Here is a 24078-nt window from a genome sequence, read left to right as displayed (position 1 = left end):
TGCATGAAGAGACAAACAGTGCTTAGAAGTGGAGAGCAGTCAAGACCTCCACCTTTGGGCCAGAACAAGCTGGTAGATAGCCCTTCTTTGTCCATGGATCCCTTAGCATGTGATACAGGTCCCAAAAAGATGACAGCTTCCCAGGCATCTCAACGAGAGCAGAATTCCATCTCAAAAGAAGGGGAGGGGAACTTGCAGGTACATGCAGCTATAGGTGTGGGATATGCCCTCAATCACAACAGTGCTACACAATAGAGCTTATTTGCATTCACAGGAGGTAATTTTTTTGTCAGGTCTCATGGAGTGTTTATGAAAACAACATAGACTGTCTAGTAAAACGCATATTGACGAGACTACATAGTATCAATACTAATGATGTTGTCACAATATTAAAAAAATATTTAACTACGAGCATCTAAATAAAATAATGGCCACTTTACATAACCATTTTAAACTGGAGGCCTCTATTATCTGGCTTTACTCTATGAGTGCCCTAATTTTATGTCTGTATTTACCATACTATGGTGTCTTGTTGTTACTGTCACTTTTTTAAAAACTATCTTTAAAGCATGTGTCTTCATTTCTCCAGTGAATATTTCAGGTATGCAACAGAAATCCAGCTGCATCATCTTGCATTTTATAAATATTCCAGAAATGTCTGCCCAGTTCTCATTGGCTATAAGATGATTTGTTGGATAAGCAAGTTTAACTCTTTAGTCTAGTCAGTGTTGCAACAGCTGTTAAAAAGAATTTCTACAGCTGCTCCGCAGGAATTTATTTGCTGACCACTTTTTTATGCTGGTTTTGCACCTTTAAATAAAGCTGAGACAAGAATTAAGAACTGCAACAGGTAGAGAAGTCATGCAATATTTAACACTGGATTAAAATGCAAGTCAAATTCCCAGCTGAGGATAAGCTGGGGGAAGGGAAAGCAGGTGGTTTTTACTAAGCAGGTTGCTTTTCTGAGAAGGGAAGATAGGAAACTGAAAAATTATTTTCCATACTGCAAAATTCAGCTTTTCTTATCATTATATTACCCTTCCATGTAAAATGCAACACTTTAAATGAGAAATTCTCTACTTGTATACCTACACACACAAAAATGCACAAAGCAGTACCAAAATACTTAAAACATGTTTATCAGTTTCTGAATAATGTACAAAAAGCACTGACAAAAATGAGGTTTGGACCTAGACCTTTCTTTCTATATATTAAATGGGAACAAGCAAAATCCCCAAAAATATCAAAAAGGCATTAAAAATATTTCTGCCACCTTACACACTTACACAATTTTTTTTTTCTTCTGTAGCAGAATTATGTCCCAACACTGTTTATTCAGCATTTAAAAAAAATCCCAACAACGCTGTATGGATTAGCTACACTCACAACTGCTAAAATAAAGGGCTGAACAGTGCAAAGTATTACAGTTTGTATGCTTGGAACAAAATGGTTTGCAAGGCCTCTTTGGAGAGGAGACTATTTTTCTTACCAGCACTGTAAAATACACATAAATACACATAAATCTAACAAATGCAACAACTGATTGTTACAATGGCATTCATTTGATAGCACCAAATTAAGCTACATAATCCTTTTCAGCTGGTAACAGCATACTGCAAAGGGGTGTGAGGCTATTTATAATGCTCAAGATATGTGAAGTAAAGAATGCTTAGAGCACAGAAAAAAGCAGGTAGTATGCAGAGGGGCTGGCATTCTTGATATGGTTGGCCAAATCCAGCTCTGAGCTTACTGACATTCTGATACTAAACCCTGCCAAGAAAGACGTGAAGTGACCCAGCACCAAATTCTGATTGGCACAGTGTGGGAAGAGTCAGAGTCTGTCAAGAGCCTGTCCTCCAAAACACATACACGGGAATACCTGCACACAGGGGGTGCAGCACACTTGCTCTAAGGCATGCAACACTAGTGGTTTACCCCAGAGGCAAAAATTGTGCAGAAGGGTAAGTGCCTCTGAGCATCAACAGAAAGTGTCCTTGCTGTGGATGAAATCCAGCTAAAAATTTGAGGGACAGCATTATTACATTTGGCAAGAACAACTAATCCATATTGAATGATTTTTGGTCTGATTTCTTCCATTTAGCTGTGTCACTTCTACTTTCTTTGTTTTATTTTTACATATTTTAATTAAACCAATTATTTCCTCCACGTTTTAGAAAATCTGACCAAGGTATTACAACTGAAGGAATTATGACATTGGCAAAAAGAGTATTTATTATTTGTTGCCTTTAATTATTTTTTTTAGTACTCAGTATTTTTGGGCCAATATTGATCATGGTAGCTGCCATCCTTAAGGGACGCTCCATAAGTTAAATGAGAAGAACAAAGGGTCTCCTGTCCACTTTGAAACATTGACTGGGTAAGAATGAGATTTGCACTTACAGGAAATGTTGCTAATACTTTACTTGAAAGTAGTGATGACTTCTGATGATTAATTAGGTGGAATTTATCCCTGCTGGCAATCTGTGATGGCGATAAGTACATTTTCCACTTCACAGAGGGGCCAGGGATTGAATAAATGTATTAAAATTTTATAAGCATTAACTGAGTAATGTCATGACACAGCTGAAAAGTATAGCCAGTGTCTTCCAAGACTGAATTACACTGAGTATTACTAAAATTCACAATTCACTCCTTTCACATTATGCAATATATGGTCAGGTAGTAAAGTCAGTGGAAAACATCACCTTTTAATAAGAACAAAGATTTTAAGAAGTCATGTTTTACAAAGAAACTGTTAGTTTGGACCACCTTGATTTGGAATAGAATCTCTGCACTTCTTTCGTAATTGTGTCTTCTCAGGTCCTCTCCCTCTTCCCAATTTTGTTACAAACTAAAGAAACAAAATTTAAAATCAGCAAGAAGAGTGAAAAGATGAAATGAGACAAAAAAAGATGCCCAACAGCAATGCTTTCCACTTGTATTTCACTGATTATTATCAAGATACCTATCTATCCACTAGAACTAATTATTTCCTCCTTTAAAATCTCAATATCACTTAACTATATGTAATAGTACATCAAAAGTTGTACCATACAGAGTCAAGGCACACGAAGACTTTTAACATAAACACATTTTATAATGATTTGGTGAATTCCTGAACTTGTTTGGCCAGGAGAGAATGGGCAGAAATCTCACAACTTTTGCATAAAGTTTAGACAGCACCTTCATTAACCACGCTATGGAAAAAAAGGGAGAAGATGCTTGTGACAAAACAGACCATTTGTAGAAACACTTGTTCTAGCTTTTACAAGCATTTTTATAACAGAAATTTCACCAATAAACCAAACTGTAAAACATTCACATCAACAAAACATAACAGCTCATCAATAAGTCTACACAAAATGCCCAGTATATCATTGCTACGCAAGCACAGCTGCATGCACAGATCAGACACCAGGCAACAGCAAAGAAGAGCAGTTCACGTGTCAAAAATCATCCTTTGTGGATGGACATTAGATGCTGTCTGTTCAAACATTTGCTGAGACAGCTTGGAAATTTTGTTTTTAAGCATTCTGCCTGTTCAGAAATCATCAAACTAGCAGAGAAATTGACATTGTCTAGTTTCTCTCCTTATACTCTAGAATTTATAAAGGTATGTAAATTCCTTCACTGTGCACAGTTTGCTGAATAGCCACATGTTCTGCAGATAATGAAAAGTCTCCTACAGAAAAAAAGGACAAAATGTAATCTGCAAAATAGCTCCAAGTGAGAAACACATCAGAAAAATGTTAGTCCTGCAGCATGAGTTAAACTTAGTTTTGGTCTTCAGATCACTTTCTAGTCCTCCAGCTCCCTAAGCTAATTTCAGATCCCATGGTTTTATAAGTATGAACATCAGCAAATGCAAGAAGTTTACTAATCATAACCTTGTTTGTTTTGTTTTTTTTACATACACTTCAAATTCATAGCTAAAGGAATATTTTACAACCATTTGGGAAAGGATGTATCAACAAAGCAAAAAACTAACTCTCCAGCAAAAGTTTTACTTTCTTCACACTTTGATTCATCATTTGCATTGTTTTATAACTAGTAATACCAACTTCAGTTAACCTTCAAAAGGAGAAGCAGCTTAAAACTGACAGGGCAACAGCATCCACTGATAAATGTTCAAGAAAATACAGCTGTATCACTACAGACTGGAAATATTTGGGCTAACAATCACATCAGGCAATAGCATGTGCTACATAGTCAAGAACAACAAAAGGAACAAATGGCATATTCAAGTGGGGCAGAGCTCCCAAATGTATTTGTTAGACAAGTCACATATCCCAACAGAGTGAGTATACTGAAAGGATTCTAAAGCACAGTTACATGATTTCTACTTCATAATATTGTTGTCATATAATTGGGGAGGTGAAATAGTACTACTGTACTTTTTTTTTTATTTCTTTCCTCTGGGGAGGAAAAAAAAAAAAAGAAGCTCATTTTCATTTTCACAATGAAGATGCAGAGCAAAAACCACATGGGAGCTGAATGGACATTGCTTTCAAACTCTATGAAAAAGTATGGGACAACAAGGCGCTGCTTCAGGTTGTTATCCCGAAGGCATCAATTTAATTTATTCTACACAAAATAAACTGATATGGAAGTTTGAGTAACATATGCAAACTCCTCCCCAATATTTACCTTTAGGGAGCAATGCCTAAGCCAAGCAACCAAAGGACAATTCAAATATATAACCTTAGTAATAACCACATTACTACAGACATAGCGCACATATCTATAAGCAGACTTCATGATCCACTTACAGAGTAGGAAAAATTAGCAGGGCAGCAATTATGTAACACATTAGTTTTTATGTACAAGTGAAGGTGTAGGAAAATTCTACTTAGAAAAGTATAGCTAAATTCCTACACGCCTTGAGCAGCAAATGAAATCATAAATTAACACAGCCAAGTAAAAGCACAGGAAATAAAAAGTACTTTTCAAACAAAACACTGGTATTTGTAGAAAAGCATGCTGCAGGTTAGAAAAGTTGGAGAAGTAACTTGCTATCTACAGAGAAACAGAGAATCTGCATTCCTTCCATGGATGCTTTAACAAACTACATTTAATGACAGTTGTGTAACTTTTGCAAATGATCCTGCACATGTTTAATGATTAGCACTAAACTATGGGGTATATAAATGAGAAAGAAATCAAAGGCTAGAAGTGTTGATTTATATTAATCTCCAAGTATGGATATTTCTAAAATTATTACTGCCCAAAACAAAAAACAAGGCTCTGTATCAAAAAAGTAAAAAGAAAATATATTTTAAAACAACAAAACTTGCTTGAAAATAACTAAATTGTCATGGTAATGCAAAAGTAATTCTGACTGGCAGTTATCACAGAATTGCTGGCAGAATCACAGAATTGTCGGAAGGGACCTCTGGACATCATCCAGTCCAATTCTCTGCTAAAGCAGGTTCACCTGGTGCTGGTTGCACAGGATCATGTCCAGGCAAGTTCTGAGTATTTCCATAGAAGGAGACTCCACAGGCTCTTTGTGCAGCCTGTTCCAGTGCTGTCACTCTCAAAGGAAAATTTTTCCTGATTTTCAGATGTAACTTCCTATGTTTCTGTTTCTGCTCATCACCCCTTATCCTACCACTGGGCACCACTGAAGAATCTAGGCCCAGCATCTGAACATCTGCCCTTAAAGCATTTGCATGCCTTGACAAGATCCCCTCAATTAAAAATAGAATCATAGGAAAAAGCAAGAGGAAAAAAAAAAAAAAAACTGTCAATGCTTTTTTATTGCCTTTTTTCAACAATCAGAGCAACTTTTATGTGTAGCCTTTCTGACACAGTTTTAGGCAAGTTATAACTTAGTTTAAAACCCTTTAAAGCATTAACTGAAAGGCATGAAGAATCTACATGCATTGCATGTGATGCTTGAAAAAACAAAAGGTAAAAAAAAAATCAATCTCTTTTTGTAGTATGAAGGTTTTTCTCTTATGTGCTCAGAGCAGAGAACTATAAATTGCATTCTCATCACACAAGCCATCTGAAAATAAGTTTAATACTTGTTCTTTTAAAGGAAACATTCCTACATAATTTCCTATACTGGAAACATATTCCTTGAGAAATAAAAAATACTGAGTCCTTCTGTTCCAGTTACATTTATTCCCTACACTTAAAAAACACACTTCAGGCTTTTAGCTGCAGGAGCAAGGAAAACCTTTGCAAAGGAACACTGCACAAGTCTGCATAGGGAGGAGAGCTGCAGCAAAGCAATAGCAGCCCCCTCTGCTGCTCAGAGAAGGAGAAAAATTATTAACACACACACAAAACACCCTTCACCTACATACACTGCAACTTTTGCCTAATTCCATGTACTGCCTGTACACACACACAAAAAAAATCTGCTCCCAAGGATCAGCTTTCTGTAATCATCTTTGATTCCCCCTTATTCCCCTATCCTGCTTTTAGCCTATCAGTAATTCTGACAATAACTGCAGACTTTCACACAGGAGTCCTTTTCACTTCATGTTTGCACAAAGTGCCCAGTGCAATCTTAGGTTTCCTCAATTTAAAAAAATTAATGCTGTCTTTCCACCTAAAGCCAAAACTCCCTGAAAAAAGAAATCCTTCTTATCTGTGTGGCTCTACATAGAAGCTTAGACCAGGCACCGTGCAGCAAAAAACTCTGTCGCAGCCAGCACTATTTAAGAGCTGAAAGCTCTTTACTTGAGCACGGCTTTACATTTGGTTCAGAACTGAAGAGATGGGTATTTAAGCTACAAGGGACAGGTTTTCCTGTGGTACATCCTCTTCCAGCTCCACCCAAGTCAATCTAGCTTATCTGTTGTATCTTCACTTCCTCCACCCTCCCATGTCAATAAACAATCAAGAAGGGGCACTCCTGAACAGCACCAATACTTACAACACACTCTGTCTTGAGACTAACAGCCAAATGGATAGTATGGTATAAAGTATGGTAGAGGATGCTGCAATCAAAGTACCCTGGTTTTACATGAGAATTAAACTGCTTCTCAGCCTTTACCACTGTTGTTTGTAATATATGTTGTGTATTTAATGTATCCATTTTTAAAAAATCTTATTACCTTTAGTAATGAAGCAAATGCTAAAATATGACAGCTTCTGGAAGGGTATCAAAGTGTTTTCTGTGGTTGTAGATGCAACTATACAATAAGTTTTCATCTCCATTTTAGCTAATCTGTTTTCTGTTTCCTTGGAAGCTCTGCTATCCAACAAAACAATCACAACCCACAACTCTGCAGCAAGCAAACCTACATCTGAAGAGGAGACTAATTAGTGAAGTTATTGGAGGGTTCTGCACACACGAATGCCTGACCCCTTATGAGAAGTCACCATCACAATCCAAATAGTTAACACAGAAATATTTCACACGCATATGACCTAATTTGTTAGGCTTTATGACAGCCTCAACAGAAGCAAAGGAAATAAAATGTTTAAGTAAGCTGCAAAGATTCTTGTTGAACAGTGCCTGTTGTCCAGAAGGATAAAGCATCTCAGATAAATGGGCTCAAACACTCCTTTAGAAATCCCTCCAGACAAGCAGAGCAGACATAAGTGTTTTCTGAAACCCTAAGCAAGAACATGGCTACGCACTAGCTAACAATCTTCCTGCTCCACATGCTCGCTTGGATTTTAAAAGTCAGGTCCTTACATAATACATTTCACTCCTGTTAGTCTGATATCAAGTGGCTACTTTGCTTACACCATAGAAATCTGTGACAATACTTGCTGGAAATAATGCAGCTAATGTTTTTCATGAATTCAAGTGTTTATTTTTTTTTTAAGTGCTTATTTCCTAACTGAGGTGGCTTCAACATTAGAGACATTTAATATTAAAAGTATTATGTAATGTTGAATATTAGATAAATAAAAACTAATTGAACAAAGTTAAATTTGAAGGAGGTTGCATACAAGCGATCATGACTTTTTTCCCCACAAAATCAAGTCCCCACCAAACCAAAACCAGAGATGAATGAACCTCTAAATTACTGCAGCTGTTCAGGAACAATTTCTAAGATAATCAAGAAGACAATGCTCCTGTAAATATGAAAAGCTTGCAACAGTTCAAGAAAAACAAGTCATCTTAATGGGAAGCAAAAACATCCATCAAAAACAAAATATGTATATTGAAGTCATTAATATTCAAAAACTATGAAACTATGAGTTACAGGAACAGTTACGCAAACAAAGACAAAAAAACTGGAACAAGTTAAAGATTGTACATATTATGATCCAAATATTTTTAAGAATTGAGACAATCTAAATATTTCAGAAATACTAAATAAACCTATAGATTTACTGGGGAAAAACTAGGAAAAGTAAACAGAGTACAACCTAGATAACCCTATGGTGAAACCCAGGTGTCAGTACAAGAGAAAATAACACAGTGGTTGTCACAAAATAGCATTATAGCATTGATGACATTTTCTTCCACAAAATCATGCTGGTATCACCTCTGTCATAAATACCAATTTTGATAAAGTATTGCTGGCATGACACACACATCTGCTAGTACTACAATTTCAAGAGTATGAGCACAGGTAGACTAACAATTTAAATCTCAAGTAAGGAAGAATGATAATTTACATTTACATTAGCTATTGCACAGTGATGGCAACTGCCAGTAATACATTCTTGTTCTTGCATTGCAACAGAATCTCACATGTAGAGGGATAAAAGCATTTAAGTGCAGTTGCTATGAAATATGGGATGTAAGAGTATTAGTTTACTTATGCTGTGGTTAATTGCTACCCAACAGAACTCAATTAATGCAAAGTCATCACAAAGCACTGGAAATTGATGCCACAAATACAATGCAATCAGTGAAGAATCAGCACCAAGAACATGTTTTTGTCAGACTGCTGTGTATATTTACTTAGCTCTCTTGTGCTATTTAATATTTTTAAAACAGATATGGCAACATTTGACAAGACACAAATCAACTGGAGTAAAAATTAACAAACAGTAAAGGGCCTGACATGTGAGAAAACACCGGTCACTTTAACACAACCGAGCATTAGTTCTGTAGGTACAAAGGACACAAGCCAACCTTACAGAACAGAAAACTCTCTGAAAAAGGCTTGCATCACATTAGACAGACCAGTCAAACATGAAATCCCAATGCATGGAGTTATTTGATATATCAATAGGTAAATACATCACATAAACAAATTTTAACTGTCCTTGGCACAGCTACTACTGAGTTTTAATCGGTGTTCTGTTATGATGGAATCATTTAGGTTGGAAAAGGTCTCTTAAGATCATCAAGTTCAACCATTAATCTAACACTACTGTAAGTCAAACACTAAACCATGTCCCTAGGTGCCACATCTACATGTCTTTTAAATACCTCCAAGGATGTTAACTCAACCTCCTCCCCGAGGAGCCTGTTCCAGTGTTTGACAACCCTTTCCTGCAAGGAGTATATCCTAATATCCAATCTAAATCTCCCCTAGTGCAACTTCAGGCCAATTCCTCATGTTTTATCACTTGTTAGCTAGGAGAAGAGGCCAACCCTCACCTGGCTACATCCTCCTTTCAGGTATTTGTAGAGAGTGATAAGGTCTCTCCTGAGCCTCCTCTGAGCTAAACAACTCCAGCTCCCTCAGCTGCTGCTCAAAGGACTTGTGCTCCAGACCCTTCACCAACCTCATTACCCTTCTCTGGACTCATTCCAGCCCCTCAATGTCCTTCCCTGTAGTGAGGGGCCCAGAACAGACCACAGGATTTGAGGTGTGGCCTTACCAGTGACGAGTACATGGGGACAATCACTGCCCTGGTCCTGCTGGTCACACCATTGCTGCTACAGGCCAGCATCCATTGGCCTTCTTGGCCACCTGGGCACACGCTTGCTCATGATCAGCTGCTCTCCAGCAGCACCCCCAGGTCCTTTTCTGCTGTGCAGCTTTCCAGCCACTCTGCCCAAGCCTGTAGCACTGTATGTGGCTGATGTGAGCCAAGAGCAGGATCTGGCACTTGGCCTTGTTGAGCCTCACAGAGTTGGCTTTGGCCCATCAATCCAGCCTGTGCAGATCCCACTGTGGAGCCTTCCAGCCCTCCAGCAGAGCAACACTCCCAACCAACTAGATGTCACCTGCAAACTGACTGAGGGTGTACTCGATCCCCTCATCCAGATTGTTGATCAAGATATAAAGACATCTGTGATTCAAGAGAAATGTTCCAACACCAGAGTGCTCAGAGAAGTATCATAACAAGAACAAAAAATAGAAAAATATGCCCAATGGACACATTGTCCTTATTATTTACCTTTAAGAGATCTTTTAGGGAATAACTTGATTGCTTAACATATGGGGAGAAAAAACCCATTTGTTAAACAGCTCTTCAATACAACATGAAAATAAAACAAAATTGTAATAGAGAAAGTCAGACAACAGGAAGAAGGCAGAGTAAAGGTGGAGAAGTTTAAACATTGATGATAACTAACAGACTATTAAACTAGGCTTGAGAGAGATTTGCCTTGCTGCACAGTTTCCTGGTTTCAAACAGTGACATTTTTCAAAAAAATAAGCTTTAGCTTGCACAGAAGTCGATACAGAGCAGCCTAATATTTTATGCAGGAAATCATGGAAGGTAACCACAAGGATCCTTCTGGATTCCTGTGTGGTGCTGGTGAATGCAATGAAGTCCCTCCTGAACCACCAGCCTTCTCATTTCAAGTGCCCATGCCCTTTACTCATAACATTTTCACAACATTATGGCAGCAATTATATCAGTTATTTGCACAGAGCAGTAGTATGAGGCAAATATTTTCATACATTTTTATATATCTGTTAGAACACAGTATGCTTGCTGCTACTAAGGTGACAGGCAGCAAACCCAAGCAGGGTACACTGTGGTGTTATGGGGGAAATATGACATTTTCTTCCTTAGCCACACAGGATTCTGCAGGTCAACAAACAGAAAAAAAAAAATCAGAATAGAGAAAGACTCTATTCAGTAGTTTCTGAGGAAAGGAAGAAAAAGGACAAAGAACAGAGATATGAAAAAAACTAAGATGAGCTGCAAAACACCTACAGTAGTAGCAGTTGCTATTTTGTTCAGCCTCACTATTATGTCTTGGTATTTGGTAGTGGTGAAAGTGTGCTGGCCATATGTACAAGCAGAACAAACTGTGTTGCATCAGGAATGCTTCTGAGGAGCCAGGTGTACATCTGACACACAGACAGGCCGTAGGGCATGCAGCCATCATGCAGGCACAAAGCAAGTTTCACAGAGTTCAGCACACAGCAAGGTAATTCAGCCAGGGTTATGAGAACTGTAATTGACTACAAACACTGAGAACCATGTCTGAAAAGCTAAAAATAAGTCCATCAGGTTCAAGTCTCCCAGGATGACTCTATCCTCAACAGGTAGAAGGAGAAATCACTTGTAAATATAGCTGATGAGTCTGCTAACACTCCCTTTTCTTCTCAAAAGCAGCATATTCATTAGTCATGCTGATTTTTACTCTGGTAATTCATCCATGCCCTCACAGATGTATTTCCACAACACTTTGTAACACAGAATGTGCTCCTCTGGTTAAATATTGGTTTATTAAAGAATTGGTAACATTAATGTTGCATGTTGTCGGTTCTAATGTGTAACCATCATGCTGAGCAGTGCCAGCTCAAGCAGCTTTCTAACCTGTGCTGATACTTTAGGCACACAGTTGAAACTTCCTAAAACAAGCTGCACCATGAAAAAAAATCCCAAATATGGTTTGCTCCCTCGCTGCCCAACAGTTCTGGCAGAAGCACAGCCTGGGGACAGAGCACAGACAAAAAGCCAGCCATGCATCAAACAGGCAGAGCAACTATCAGACCGCACAGAAATTTTGTATCTGTACAAAGATCTTTCAGACATCTTCCTTCAGGCTAAACTGGCTTGTTTCAGTTCATGTCAAATACGCCTCAAGAAAAGAAAGAAAATGCTACATTCATTATTAAAATCAATAAAAAAAAGCTTCAGAGTTGGCCACCACTGAAAATTATGCTCTGCTCTGTCTGTACATAATTTGAGTACAGTTACTTACAAAGCACTTCAACAAGTTTCCAATTCAGAGACTTAAAAACATAATTTTGAGTATTAGAATTTCCCACATTAATTATTGTCCATGTTGGATGCAAGTTGTTATATGATACTCAGCAAAATATACTAAATACAGGAAAACCAATGTGTTGAAATTACACCAAGGATTTCAGTAGTAAAATCTAATTAACTTATATGAAATACGACAGTATTTCACTCCAAATTAGAAAGCATATACTTCTGTACCCTGAAGAGTGGAATTATAAATATAAGATTATATAAAAAACTCTTGTGACAACATTACAACTTTTCAAAAATCAAATATGTTAACTGAGATACTTTAAACATGGAAGTGAATTGCATACTATCATTATTAACAAAAACATTGCTGTAGATTCCAGAAGCAAATATTCACCCTATTTACCTGTTCAGGGGCATCTTGAAGACTGATTATCCATCTCTATACATTTATGCTCATAGTCAACCTGTTAACTTATGTTAACTTTTTTTTTATGGTTTTATTTTACATCAGGTTTTAACTATTTTTAAGTAAAATTTAAAAGTTTGAGGAGTTTTTGTTTTTTGAAAGGTGAGAGGAGGCTAGGTGTTCTATTAACAATTAATGAGTAAGAAAAATAAATCAGTCCATAGACTTAGAAAGAACATTCTCCCAGAACACTAGCCTGCTCCTCTTTCTTACTAGTCAATATCACTGCTTTCATTATTTTGCTGCTCCAAAGAGTTAATGGAATTCCTCCTTCCCAAAGACATTAGAAAACCTAGTCAACTACAAATGTACACTGCAACCAATAACCCAGTAACTTCTTTTTCATCTAAAATGTTAGGTGATATAAGTAGAAATAAAAGTATGAAGATTAATTTCCAGATTCTTATTGCAAATCTGAAGTTTTCAACAACCAGCACAAAGGTTCAAGGTCCTCACAAGCAGGAGGCAATAAGACATTATGTAATGACTTCCTAACTGAATGACTGGCTATCGCACTTTTAAAAATCTCTATTTTGTCAAGGAACTCAGCAGGCCAGCAGGAAGAACTTCATGTTTCTATAATATTCCACCCTACTTTTTCATTACAGTGTTTTCACCTAAATGAACCAGATCTTGTCTGAGAACACAAGACTTGTATGATTGCTTACCTTCCCTTCTAGCCCACTTGGAGAAGGAAAATAGCATAAATAACGCCAGGAGGGTCTTATGTAAAAATATTTATAAAGAAACATCTTGGTATTTTGACCATAGTCATCAAATGCTATTCCTTAAATGATACAGGGGTATTTGCTCATGTCAAATGCATGCAAATATTTATATTATTAACAGCTAAAACAGCATAATTTTTGTGGACTACAGAAATCCTTAACTGTAAGCTCTTTAGGAAATAAAATGTTTGCTTCATTGTAAAACTTTAGTTTATGCTCAATGCCTTTTTTTTTCCAAAATCCAAAGTTAATGAGGATTAAGAGCACAAAAAAATTCTCACCTTTGTCTTCATGTAGAATGGCGATGACTGGTGAATGGGCAAGTCCATGAGGCTATTGGAATTTGTGACGCTATTACTGTTAGCATGTTCATCTTCTCTACTGCTGTCATCAGACTGATCAAAATCATCACTGTCCTGGTCCATTTCCTCCTCCTCTTCCACCTCCTCCTCTTGATCGCCAGCATGTTCATCGTCATCTTCCTCTTGGTTACAAGTGGAATCCTCGTCCACTGTAATAAGTCTATTATTATTTTCTTCTAACTGCTCCTGCTGAGACTCATGCCTGTCATCAAATCCAGGTTCTTCTCCTCCTATCTCCCCATTCCTCCCAATGTGCTGCTCCTCTTGTTGTCGTCTTTGCTGCTGCTCCTCCTCTTCTACGACCCGATTCATCTGCTCCTCATCTACTTGGCTTGAGGAAGCATTACCTCGAAGAGATCCACCAGTTCGTCGCCTCTTGCTGCCCACAGAGAGCAGTTCCTGATTCATTTCCAAAAGCCAGCTTGCTACTTCTTGGACCTTGGCTAGGCTATCTGAAGATGCAAATGCTTTCACATTCTAAGGAGATAAAGAAAAAGTGGAAAATGACAAATATTACTTTTTTTTATTAGATAAAGCAGTAAAAATCTATTTAGTTGTATTTTTCCTGGCAACTAAAAACTCCCGGGAAACAAGGAATAATTTCTTCTTGATACACCACTAGATAAACTAAAAAAAACTTCAGGCAACTTTCTAGCAAGAGAATTACTTGTTCTGTCAAACAGTCTGATCATAGTCTCTTTAAGCACCAGATTCAGAGAAATTCAGAAGAACTAGATGCCCTTCTAGAGAATGCACAAGAACCATTAACATTCGTGTTAAAAGAAGATACAAGTACACAATATTACTTGCAAAAAACTGTACAGGGATCATTTCCAATGGCATTTATTTTCCCTCTCATTTGATTACAGACTTTGTATATTATTTAAAAAAAAGCCAAACTGCTTTTGGTCTTACGCATTAAGATCAGCATATTTTCAGATATAATTGAAAGCTTCATTTTTTGTTACTCTAATTTCCTTTTAGATTAATAAAGAAGAGAACACCCATTAAAGAATACAGCCTTATCACTGCCAAGTCCTAAGTTGGCCAGAGAGATGCCCAGTGGTCAAAAGCAGACATTACTAGGCAACCTGTGTGGCCCAGAAATGGCACACATCTCACCTAGAAAAAAATAGACTGTTAGTAGTTATGGGGTTTTTTGAAGGAGTAGTAAAATTCTCCAAAGTCTAAGAAGCTACAATAATTGTTAAATGAATCTCTGAGATGTTAAAAAAGACCAAAACTAGGTGCATTTCAATAGAAACTGAAAAATACTAATGCAATTTCCAAATTATTCATGCATTCAGCTACCCACGTGCCTCCAAGCAATATATAAGAACAGGAGGCTATAACACAGACTGATTCATTATTAAATTTGGTACCAGATTTCCAGCTATATAGCCTTTGAGGCTGGCCCATCCAGACTCTGGTTTCCCTAGATTCAAGCGATGTGTTGAGTGGATGAATTCAGCCATAACTCAACAAGCAGTCAGACTCACAGGCTCTGAAAGCAGTACATGAAAGTGTGTGCAGAGAGAAATTAGCTTTGTCATTGTGTATAGAGCCACTGTCCTCAGGAGCCCACAGCCCACCCCAGACGCTCAGCGGGCCACATGGGGAGAGAGAGATTCAGGAAGCACAACACCACAAATACTGCACAGGAGCACAACTTCTGAGTCTCCTTGGAGTAGGAGCAGTAAAGGATGTTTCCATGAGTACTTCAGCACAGGATGATAATCTCTGAACCTCCCTCACCACCACCATCACCCCCTCCTTTTTCTTAACTCACCTACCTCTTATAGTTTTTTGTTTGTTTGTTTTACAAAAAACCTAGGGCCTTATATGATGGACAGGGAACATATAAACCCCAACTTTGCTCCATTGCAAAAACATTCACCTTACTGGTTAGTAGGGAACAAAGCACCAGAAACCATAGCTGTACTGTGATTTTCAGTGTGCTGTACCATAAAAGACACAAAAACACATTTACAGGTGTTTTTCCACTCTTCCTCTGAGGAGGATTCATAGCTGGGATTCTGCACTTCTCTGCACCTTTCTTCCTCAGGGAAACACTACTTACATCCCAAAGACAGGGTTCTCACATTTCCACATATCTACCCAGGTGATGATTCCTCCAAACAAAACTTTGTAAGATCAGTCACTGAAATATGTGTTCAAAGAAAGTACCCATTAAGTTCCGATCAGTAAATGAGAAGCTAACACTAAAAGACAATTAAGCACCACACATTCAATGGAAGGAAGCAGACACTGTGCCAACTCTTGATTTTTCCATGGGAAAAAAGCTTTAGGACACTTGGGTGCATGTGACCCAAACCAGAAGCTAATGTCTGTGTTTTCATATTCAAGTGGTAGCAAAAGCAAATGTGTTTATTTTTCTGTGTACAGTAAGGAGCATTTAAGAAAGATGCCACAAAGAGTGCACTCTAAGAGAAATGTTTTCATTTAACATCTTTCCCCAAAGCTCAGAAACCTGAGCATGTGGGAGGGATGTTTAATAACAACATTTCATCAAAAGTCAAATTTAGTTGCATATATCATCTGATGGTAATACAACTTATGTATCAGGCTTGCTACATAGTTTGGGCATTATCAATGAAACAATACCACACCATATTTTCTCAACTTGGAAAGTTGAATCACTAAATAATGTAAAAATCAGTAGTTAAAAAAAAATTTTAAAAAGAGGTTTATGTCTCCTCAATCTAGAAATTCTAGTTTCTATTACAAATGTTTCTCTAAGTAGCCATGGGTGTAGCTTAAAAGTTTCATTGCATTTTTTCAGTATCAGTAGCATTATATATGCAATTACTGGTTCAGTATGTACTTGATAAAACTGCAAATGCTGCATTTGTTTTAATAATTTAATTCATACTTCTAATTTGTTTCTGTAAGCAACCAACATAAAAGGTCAGCTTTGAAACATTAAAGTAATCAAATGCAAGAATATACTAAATGTTTAAGTGACAAAAAATCACTGTTGTTACTGTTATTATACCCAAATGAAATTCCAGCCAATTAAAAATGTACACTAGTAGTAGTATATATTTTTAATTATTCCTACAGTTTTGAGTGACCATCAGTTAATGAAATTAGCTTTAGTCGTTAGCAATTTCCATTTTACTCTGCATTTGCATGAATAAACTCAATTTGTTTTTTCAAGAAGCCTGTAAAATACATTATCAAAATTTAATTACAAGCAGTGCTACATCAGAAATCATCAGTATGCAGAGAGGTGACGCTTTTGCTAAAGAACAGATGGATGTACATTATCTGAGAGATTTGAAACATTAAAGCTGCCTTCTGTCATGTAAGTGCTTTCAGAATTAACTACTGTCAGCTAATACACAAGATACAATTATTTCCATATATAAGGTAGATAGGAATAAGGAAGGATTATTATTTTGCAGGAAGAAGTGTATTTACAAATCAACTTCCAAAGAACTGAAATTATGTGTTTTCAGCTAGTACAGTGTCTCTTTCATTTATACAGTCAGAGACCAAAATTACTCAAATCAACTAAAAACCAGAAGAACCACTGAGGAAAGCTGTTGTTTTTCCTACCTGTCACAGACCACAAAGATTCTTTTTTCAGACAGACACCAAAATATAGCAATGCAAGCGGCATGACTTTGCATAAGCACGCAAAACTCACTAAACTTGGTCAATGAATCTAACTTGGCAATTTCCAGGTAAGTTCCTTAACACTTGCATTGTATGAGAAAACGAAATGCAAGAAATGCCTAAGCAAAATGGAGAGCTCCAGACTGATCCAACAGTAAGCTCAGAGCTGATGAAGGCATCCCACATCTCTGTTGAAGACTGCATGCAGCCCCCACCTCTACTGAACATTAAATGCTGTTTAAGCATAATTCTTCAGCTTTATCCATTACATTTTCACAGAAGATAGATTATAAAAATAAATATGAACAACACTTGCTCAAAAAAAGAAATGCCAAGCAATACTAGAAGATAAAAGGAAAACTGCTCAGGGTTATCTGCCACAACAGGTTGCATTCTGTACTGCGAGGATGACCACTTCATTTCCTGCTTTACTGTTGAAATATTTCTATCCTGCTAATACAGATTAAAAAGTCGTTAAATATTTTTAACCTAAAAACCCACATAACTTTGGGCAGATGAAATTTCCATCAGTACTGCTTGTTTTTATTTCTCCATTTTTATTACTTGAAACTATAAAGAGAAAAGAAAATGAGGTGGAAGTAGAGAGGTGAAGGTTGGGATGTGGTGGGGTTTGTTTTTTAACAGAATATAACAGATTGTGAAAAGGTTTTAAAGAATTAACTTGGAAATTAATGTATTAGACTGACTTGGATACTAACCAAAGTATCATGACAGCATGTAGTGAAAAGACAGTAAGCTACAGACACAATATGATTTATGGCCAGTGGGTGCTCCTAGAACAAATCTTTTGAGATTACAGATTTAGTGGACAAAGACAATTGAACGAACACCAAAATTTCTGTAGATATTTGACTAAATCTTAACACCGTAATATATCTGAGCTTTTTATTGCATTGTTTAACTGTGCAATACTGAATTGAGTTAAATAGAAAGCAAAATAGGGACATCCCACCCAAGCGTCCCACCTAAGATCTTAACATCCAAATCTACCTTCTGAAGAAGAAGTACAAGACCCTTATAAGCACACTGTGCCCACAAACAGCCCTGGTGCATTGGTCCTCAAAAGCAAGCAGTGCAGCACTGTAGGGGCAGAGGTGCAAAGGAGACACAGCACCCAGAGCAGCTCTGGGGAGAGGAAGGGATTTATTCCCAGACCCTCTCCCAAGCCCAAGATGGCCCTCACAGCTGGAGCACACGTTCTGCGTTAGTTTCACCCAGAAGGTGTTCTGGGACAGCCGTGCTTCAACCCATTCTATAGGGAAGCAGGCATGGACAGTCAGGAATTAGGCTTTAAAAGGTGCACTTGATCCAAGCCCAAACTACCACACAAGGGCAAATACACCTAACAAGCCAGGCCATCTAAGGCCTCCTAAGCCCATTTGAGAAAACATGCATGGGAAGGGGATTTGCATGCAGAATCAAGCAGGTATAAATAAATAAATAACAGAGTTAACACTGAGACTGTGAACCATGTTTTACTAAAGAAAAGTGTCTGAGTTACGGCCATGATAGCAAACGTTGCAAAACACTACGAGCAAGAGACATACATGATGTGTTTAAGAAAACAGTTAATATATTGGTCTGATTATTGGGTACACAGTTTGTACATGGGAAGGATTTTGAACAATAGCTAAGTAACAAACCAAAGCAGCCAACATGCAATAACTGAAATACAAAAATCAAATGAAGAATCTACCACCTTCTTTTATAGTTTATGGTAGTGGTACAATTGTACAATATGGTATAATTATTCTCATGCATGGACTTAACAAAGTTAAAATAATTCAGATAAAGCAACAAATTTAATTAAAGTTATGAGCTTTAAATGCAAGTTACAGAATAATTCTGCTGCACTATAAAGGACAGCAAACATGATCAAAGTAATGGAGTCACAAAACTGTGTTGAATACATTGCACAGATTAAGCAAATAAAAAACCTTCTGTATTTCATCAGCACATATGTTGATTAGAACAAGACTGAAATAGAGATTTAAAAACTTTCAGTAGCTTTTCTTCAAAATAAAATACATCATAAACAATGTAACTCATTCTACAAGAACACATGCTTTTTCTAAGAATGATAAACTGCTTATTCCAAACATATCCACACCTCAAATCTCTAAGTCAACTCCATTATGTTTACAGCTCCAAGCTCCAGAACAAAACAGCAGCCAAAAAGATTCTTTGCTCCTGCTTTACTATTAACCTCCCAGCAAAGCTCTGACAACATTCAACAGAGCAGCACATGCAAAGTTTTGGTTGTATTAGAAATTATCCTGCTCTTTTTTCACTATCTCAATATGCTTTAATGATCAATTAATATAGTTTGTTCAGTGTAAAGTGGTCAAAGCAACATACATTAAATCAAAGTGCTCCTCTAACTACTTACTTATGTCAAACATAAATTTGACAGCAAACAAAATAATAGATTTAGTATTCATTAAATTTTAAAAATACTGCAATTAAAGTTTTCTGTTTAAATTTAATTATGTCCAGCTGTCTTTAATCTTCTTTTGCAGCCAGTTTTAATTATCTCCCTCTCTACTGAAATTCAGGCCCAACTTTCCATCTACCTGCTGAAGCTTTTCACCAAGTCCTGGTGCTCTGACCTCTCCTGAATGTTTCTGAACAGACACTTCAGGTTTCCCACCACACGTGGTCTCTGCCCCCTGTTCACCTGCTTCTCTTTAACCCCACAACCCTATTTCAACAGACTTTACCCCTTCTTTCCCTACTTCACCATCCAACTTAGATTTTCTTCCAGGACTGCCTCTGAACATGGCTCCCTCTCTAATCCCACACCTCAATTTCCCAATCCCCTTTAGCCTCCAGTGCTACTTTACAGTCTCAGAGACTTTGCTTTACTCTAAACCACTCCCCACAGAAAACAAAGGGATTTATTTAAAAGAGAAACAATATCTGATAATACATGGGCAGTGAGGGCATGACAGAGCCATGTCACTTGCTATCAGTTATGGAGACTAACACACAGAAACCATTAAAAAGAAAATTTTGCTTTAACTCTGGGAATGAAAGACCTATCACATAATCCCACCCTCTTCTGGCACAAATACATAAAGTATTTAACAACTGATAAAATATGAAATAGCACACAAAACCCACTAGAAAATGAGAATCGAAAAAGCAGTGTAAAAAATGAGTAAATGCTACAAGAATTTATATAGATTTAGCAGTATTTAGGCTAAGTGGCTTGATAAAGAAATATCAGATATAGAAGAGTGATGACTAGACCTTTCATAAGCAAGAGTTTAGAAGAAATAGTCTGAGTTACAAGCAGTCACATTCTTTAGATTATGATAAATGATGTATGATCATACAACCACCTACAAGGTTCAGGCACACACAAACACAGAACCTGGATGTATTATAATTCATGTGGATTCCACAGATTCTCTTTAGAATAGCAAGAGGAGCATCAAACTTAATGCTTTAAACCAAAGGCCTTTTCTTCCCTCTTTGTGCATTCTCAACACAAGGGCTGCTCTGGCTAAAAGAGGGGATAATCTGAGTTGAAGTCATAGCAGCTTTTAATGCTCTAGCACAAAGAATCATGCTATAAAATGTATTACTAGAGACTCGATGTCCATATTAAAGCAATCACCATATAAGAGGAAGAGAAAAACTAAGGGATTTTTCTTTCTACAAACACTTGTTCGTAAGTAATTCATGAGCTTAAGTCTCATATTTGAAGTGTTTCCAAACATGCCTGCATTCTCCTTGTTTCAAAAAGAAAGCAAATAATCACAGCAAATAATTGGTGAATAATGTCTTACATAAGTTCTGCTTTTACCTTGAAATTTGACACATGAGAAAATGAGAATTACAATGCTGTGGCAAGGATGGGGTGGAGATAAGATGGAAATGTGAAAGTGCTCCATGAGGAAAATGCTGAAAGCCTCCATCACACAGTAATAAGAAAACTGCATTAAAAAAAACCAAACAAAAACCCAAACCAAAACAAACCAACCAACCAACCAAAAAATACCCCAAACCATATCAAAAAACACACACACAAAAAAAAAAAAACACCAAAAAACAAAAAACCACAACAATTTAAAGTCCTTTTCCTCAAAGCCATCTCCCAACTGACAAGTTATTAACAAACCAGTACAGTGTTATTGTAAAAGTGGGGAGCTCAGGCCACTTTATCAGGAACACTGTTCATAGTTCTTAGCTCCCTGAAAGGGAAGACTAACAGCAAAAGTACAAAAGTTACTCCTTAATTTTAATTTTGCATTGTTATGTTTTCATCAAGAACAGTGAATGGATATAATTTAGAATAAACTCACTTGCATTCTTTGGAAAATACCGTGGGAGGCAATAATCCATGGTAGGAGGAGATCTGTATTATCACAAATATTAATGTGTTCATATAAATAATTATGTTATTTTTAGTATTTATATGAGTAATGACTGTTATGCAGAAGATGGCTGGTTTGTCTTTTCACTAAAAACTCTTTAAAGAAGAAGAATTAAGCTGTAAAATGTGACAACTTAACTATCATGTGGAACTAATGAAAGGCTTCTCTCTCCTTTTCCTCAGAAAAGGAAAAGCAGGAAAAAAAGCCTTGAGTTATTTAAAGGGTGCCAAGTTTTCCAGCAACTATTAAAAACAAAACAGGCAAAACCTCCATGAAATCCTGCATGCTGCCACTCAATATCAAGCAGTGATTATTTTTCCATTGAAAAGACCTCTAATGTATAAAGCTAAGCACACAGTTTTCAACTGCATTGTCTTAGCCTTTCCACTTTGACAAGTATACCATTACTTGTGTTCTTATATTAAAAATTTTACCTCTCCAAATGAAAACTCTTACCTGAATAACTAATGAATGCCTGCTTATTGTTTTCCCCATGAATTAGATTACTACAAGAAGCCTACACTACTACTGCTAGAGATAGAGCAGAAGTATTCTTGTTTGCTCAGTTTAGAACAGCCAGTTAATATTTCAGCCTCTTGTAAACTACTCTTTCTGTGCATACTAAGAAGGAAGAGTTTCTTGCCAAAAGCAAACATTAGATCACACTTAAAACAACGTAAACCAAGTATCTTTAGATACATTACTTGAGGAGCACGTGGGTTGAAGAATTCTAAGTTTAGAAAACTAGGCAAGCAGTTTCTTATACTCCTTTCAGATTTAAAGATGCTGTGGCATACCTACTTAGAGAAGGCTGGAGATGTACCAACAGAATCATCCAAACTCTTCCATGACAGATACAAATGTAATAAAGAATTTCTCTACAAAAAAGGATCACAAATCTCTTACAGTGCAAAAGGAGACTAAGCACTCCTTAAAACGTCACAGGTTTGGATAATTTTGGGGTTGAATTCAACCTTCATTTCAAAAAGCAAGTAAGCGAAGTTTGTGGGTCTATGATAGTTGTGAGGACTTTCCAAGCTGGCCTGACATCTCCACAATACTACTATGCATTCTGTTCTATTTTCACGTGCCTTTCTGTCCCCAGACTAGACCATCTATATTCCCTATAAAAGGAGTCTTTGGGGTCAGTTCTACAGCATCATCAACACCACTGCACACAAGGACCTCCCCAGCAGCCCGGACCAAAAACTGCTTAGGATAGTTTTGTACTGCTCAAGGACTTTCATCCATAGGAAAAGAGTCTGAGGAGCAATGAGGATGACCCTCTGGCCTTCTAGTAGAGAACTTCTGTTAAGCAGTGCTGGAGTGTTAGTATGTTATGGAAAAACTCTTCTGAGTTAACATACATTAAGCCATAGGTACCAACACATGGAACCAGAAATCTCAACTATGAAGTCTAGGACTATAATTCAGTAACATTTATTTGATGTAAACAGGCAATGTGATTGCTATGCAGAAACAACTCCATTCTTCCCTACTGCCTAGATGAACAAGGATTTTATCCAATAGACAAGAAGCAAGATCCAATCACTAAATGCTGAAATGAGAAAAATACAAATGGGATTAACTGTGAGGATAATTACTCGCTGTAATAGCTCACTAGGAAGATAGTAAATTCATCACCACTTTAAGTCTTAAATTAGAAATACACTCCATCATAGTTTAACACATACATTCAACAACTGCAGAACATGCAGCACAAGTGCTGCTACCAGGGTATGGTGAGCTGCCTGCCTCCCGCTGAGAATATACACTAAAGAGAGCTCTTGTCACCTCTCTGCTCCCACAGTGACTCAAAGTATGACCAAACTGCTGATTAAACCCCACCTAGTTTCAGTGCAGACTAATTTCACAACTTCTAGACTTAACACAAAGGCTAGTGTTGCGTGGCCAAAACAGCCTAAACATCAATTTTTCTTCAGCATCCATAACATTGATGGGCCTTGGGTCTGGGATGCATTTCCAGTGGGAAAACCTAAGCAGTACAGTACGCTGAACCACTTTACATATCCATTCACACAGACTGCCACCTCGCCTGGTGCTGCTTCGCAAAGCTGCGTCGTAAGAGCGATACATGAAAAACTCCCAAGCAGAGCTGCTCATTATTAATGCAAACTATTCTGAAGGCAAAAGCAAAACAGCATTTGGCAGCAAGACCACTGCCATTAAGACGTTTGCCTGCAAACCTCAAAATGATTTCTGAAGTACCCAACTGACTTCTCTGTCTCAGTCTCTTTCCTGTCCACTAATCATAAAAGTAATTTTGGGTACATTTCCTGAAATTATAGGTTTTGCTAATATGAGTTGCAGTTTTACCAGATGGCTGGCGTCAGCTTCTGGCAAAATGGTAACATGATTTCTTGGACTAAAACTACAACTCAAATGTTGCTGAAATGCAGCAC

General features: G+C 37.3%; 1 protein-coding gene across 2 annotated transcripts in view; it reads right to left on the bottom strand.

Moving 5' to 3' along the window:
- Positions 1–24078, bottom strand: part of FBXW7 (F-box and WD repeat domain containing 7) — a 176071-nt gene that overhangs the window by 85792 nt on the left and 66201 nt on the right. For both annotated transcript variants that reach the window (XR_005256878.1, XM_038136409.1), the window contains one exon: positions 13530–14087. Coding sequence is in view for 1 of the 2 variants with exons in the window: in XM_038136409.1 (XP_037992337.1) it covers positions 13530–14018 (489 nt within the window). In the remaining variant the exon portion in view is untranslated. Of the gene's footprint in view, positions 1–13529; positions 14088–24078 lie in introns of those variants that run through there.

This window comes from Motacilla alba, chromosome 4, assembly GCF_015832195.1.
Source record: "Motacilla alba alba isolate MOTALB_02 chromosome 4, Motacilla_alba_V1.0_pri, whole genome shotgun sequence".
NCBI lineage: Eukaryota > Metazoa > Chordata > Aves > Passeriformes > Motacillidae > Motacilla > Motacilla alba.
The sequence above is the reverse complement of the archived record's forward strand: the minus strand, read 5'-3'. Positions and strand labels throughout refer to the sequence as shown.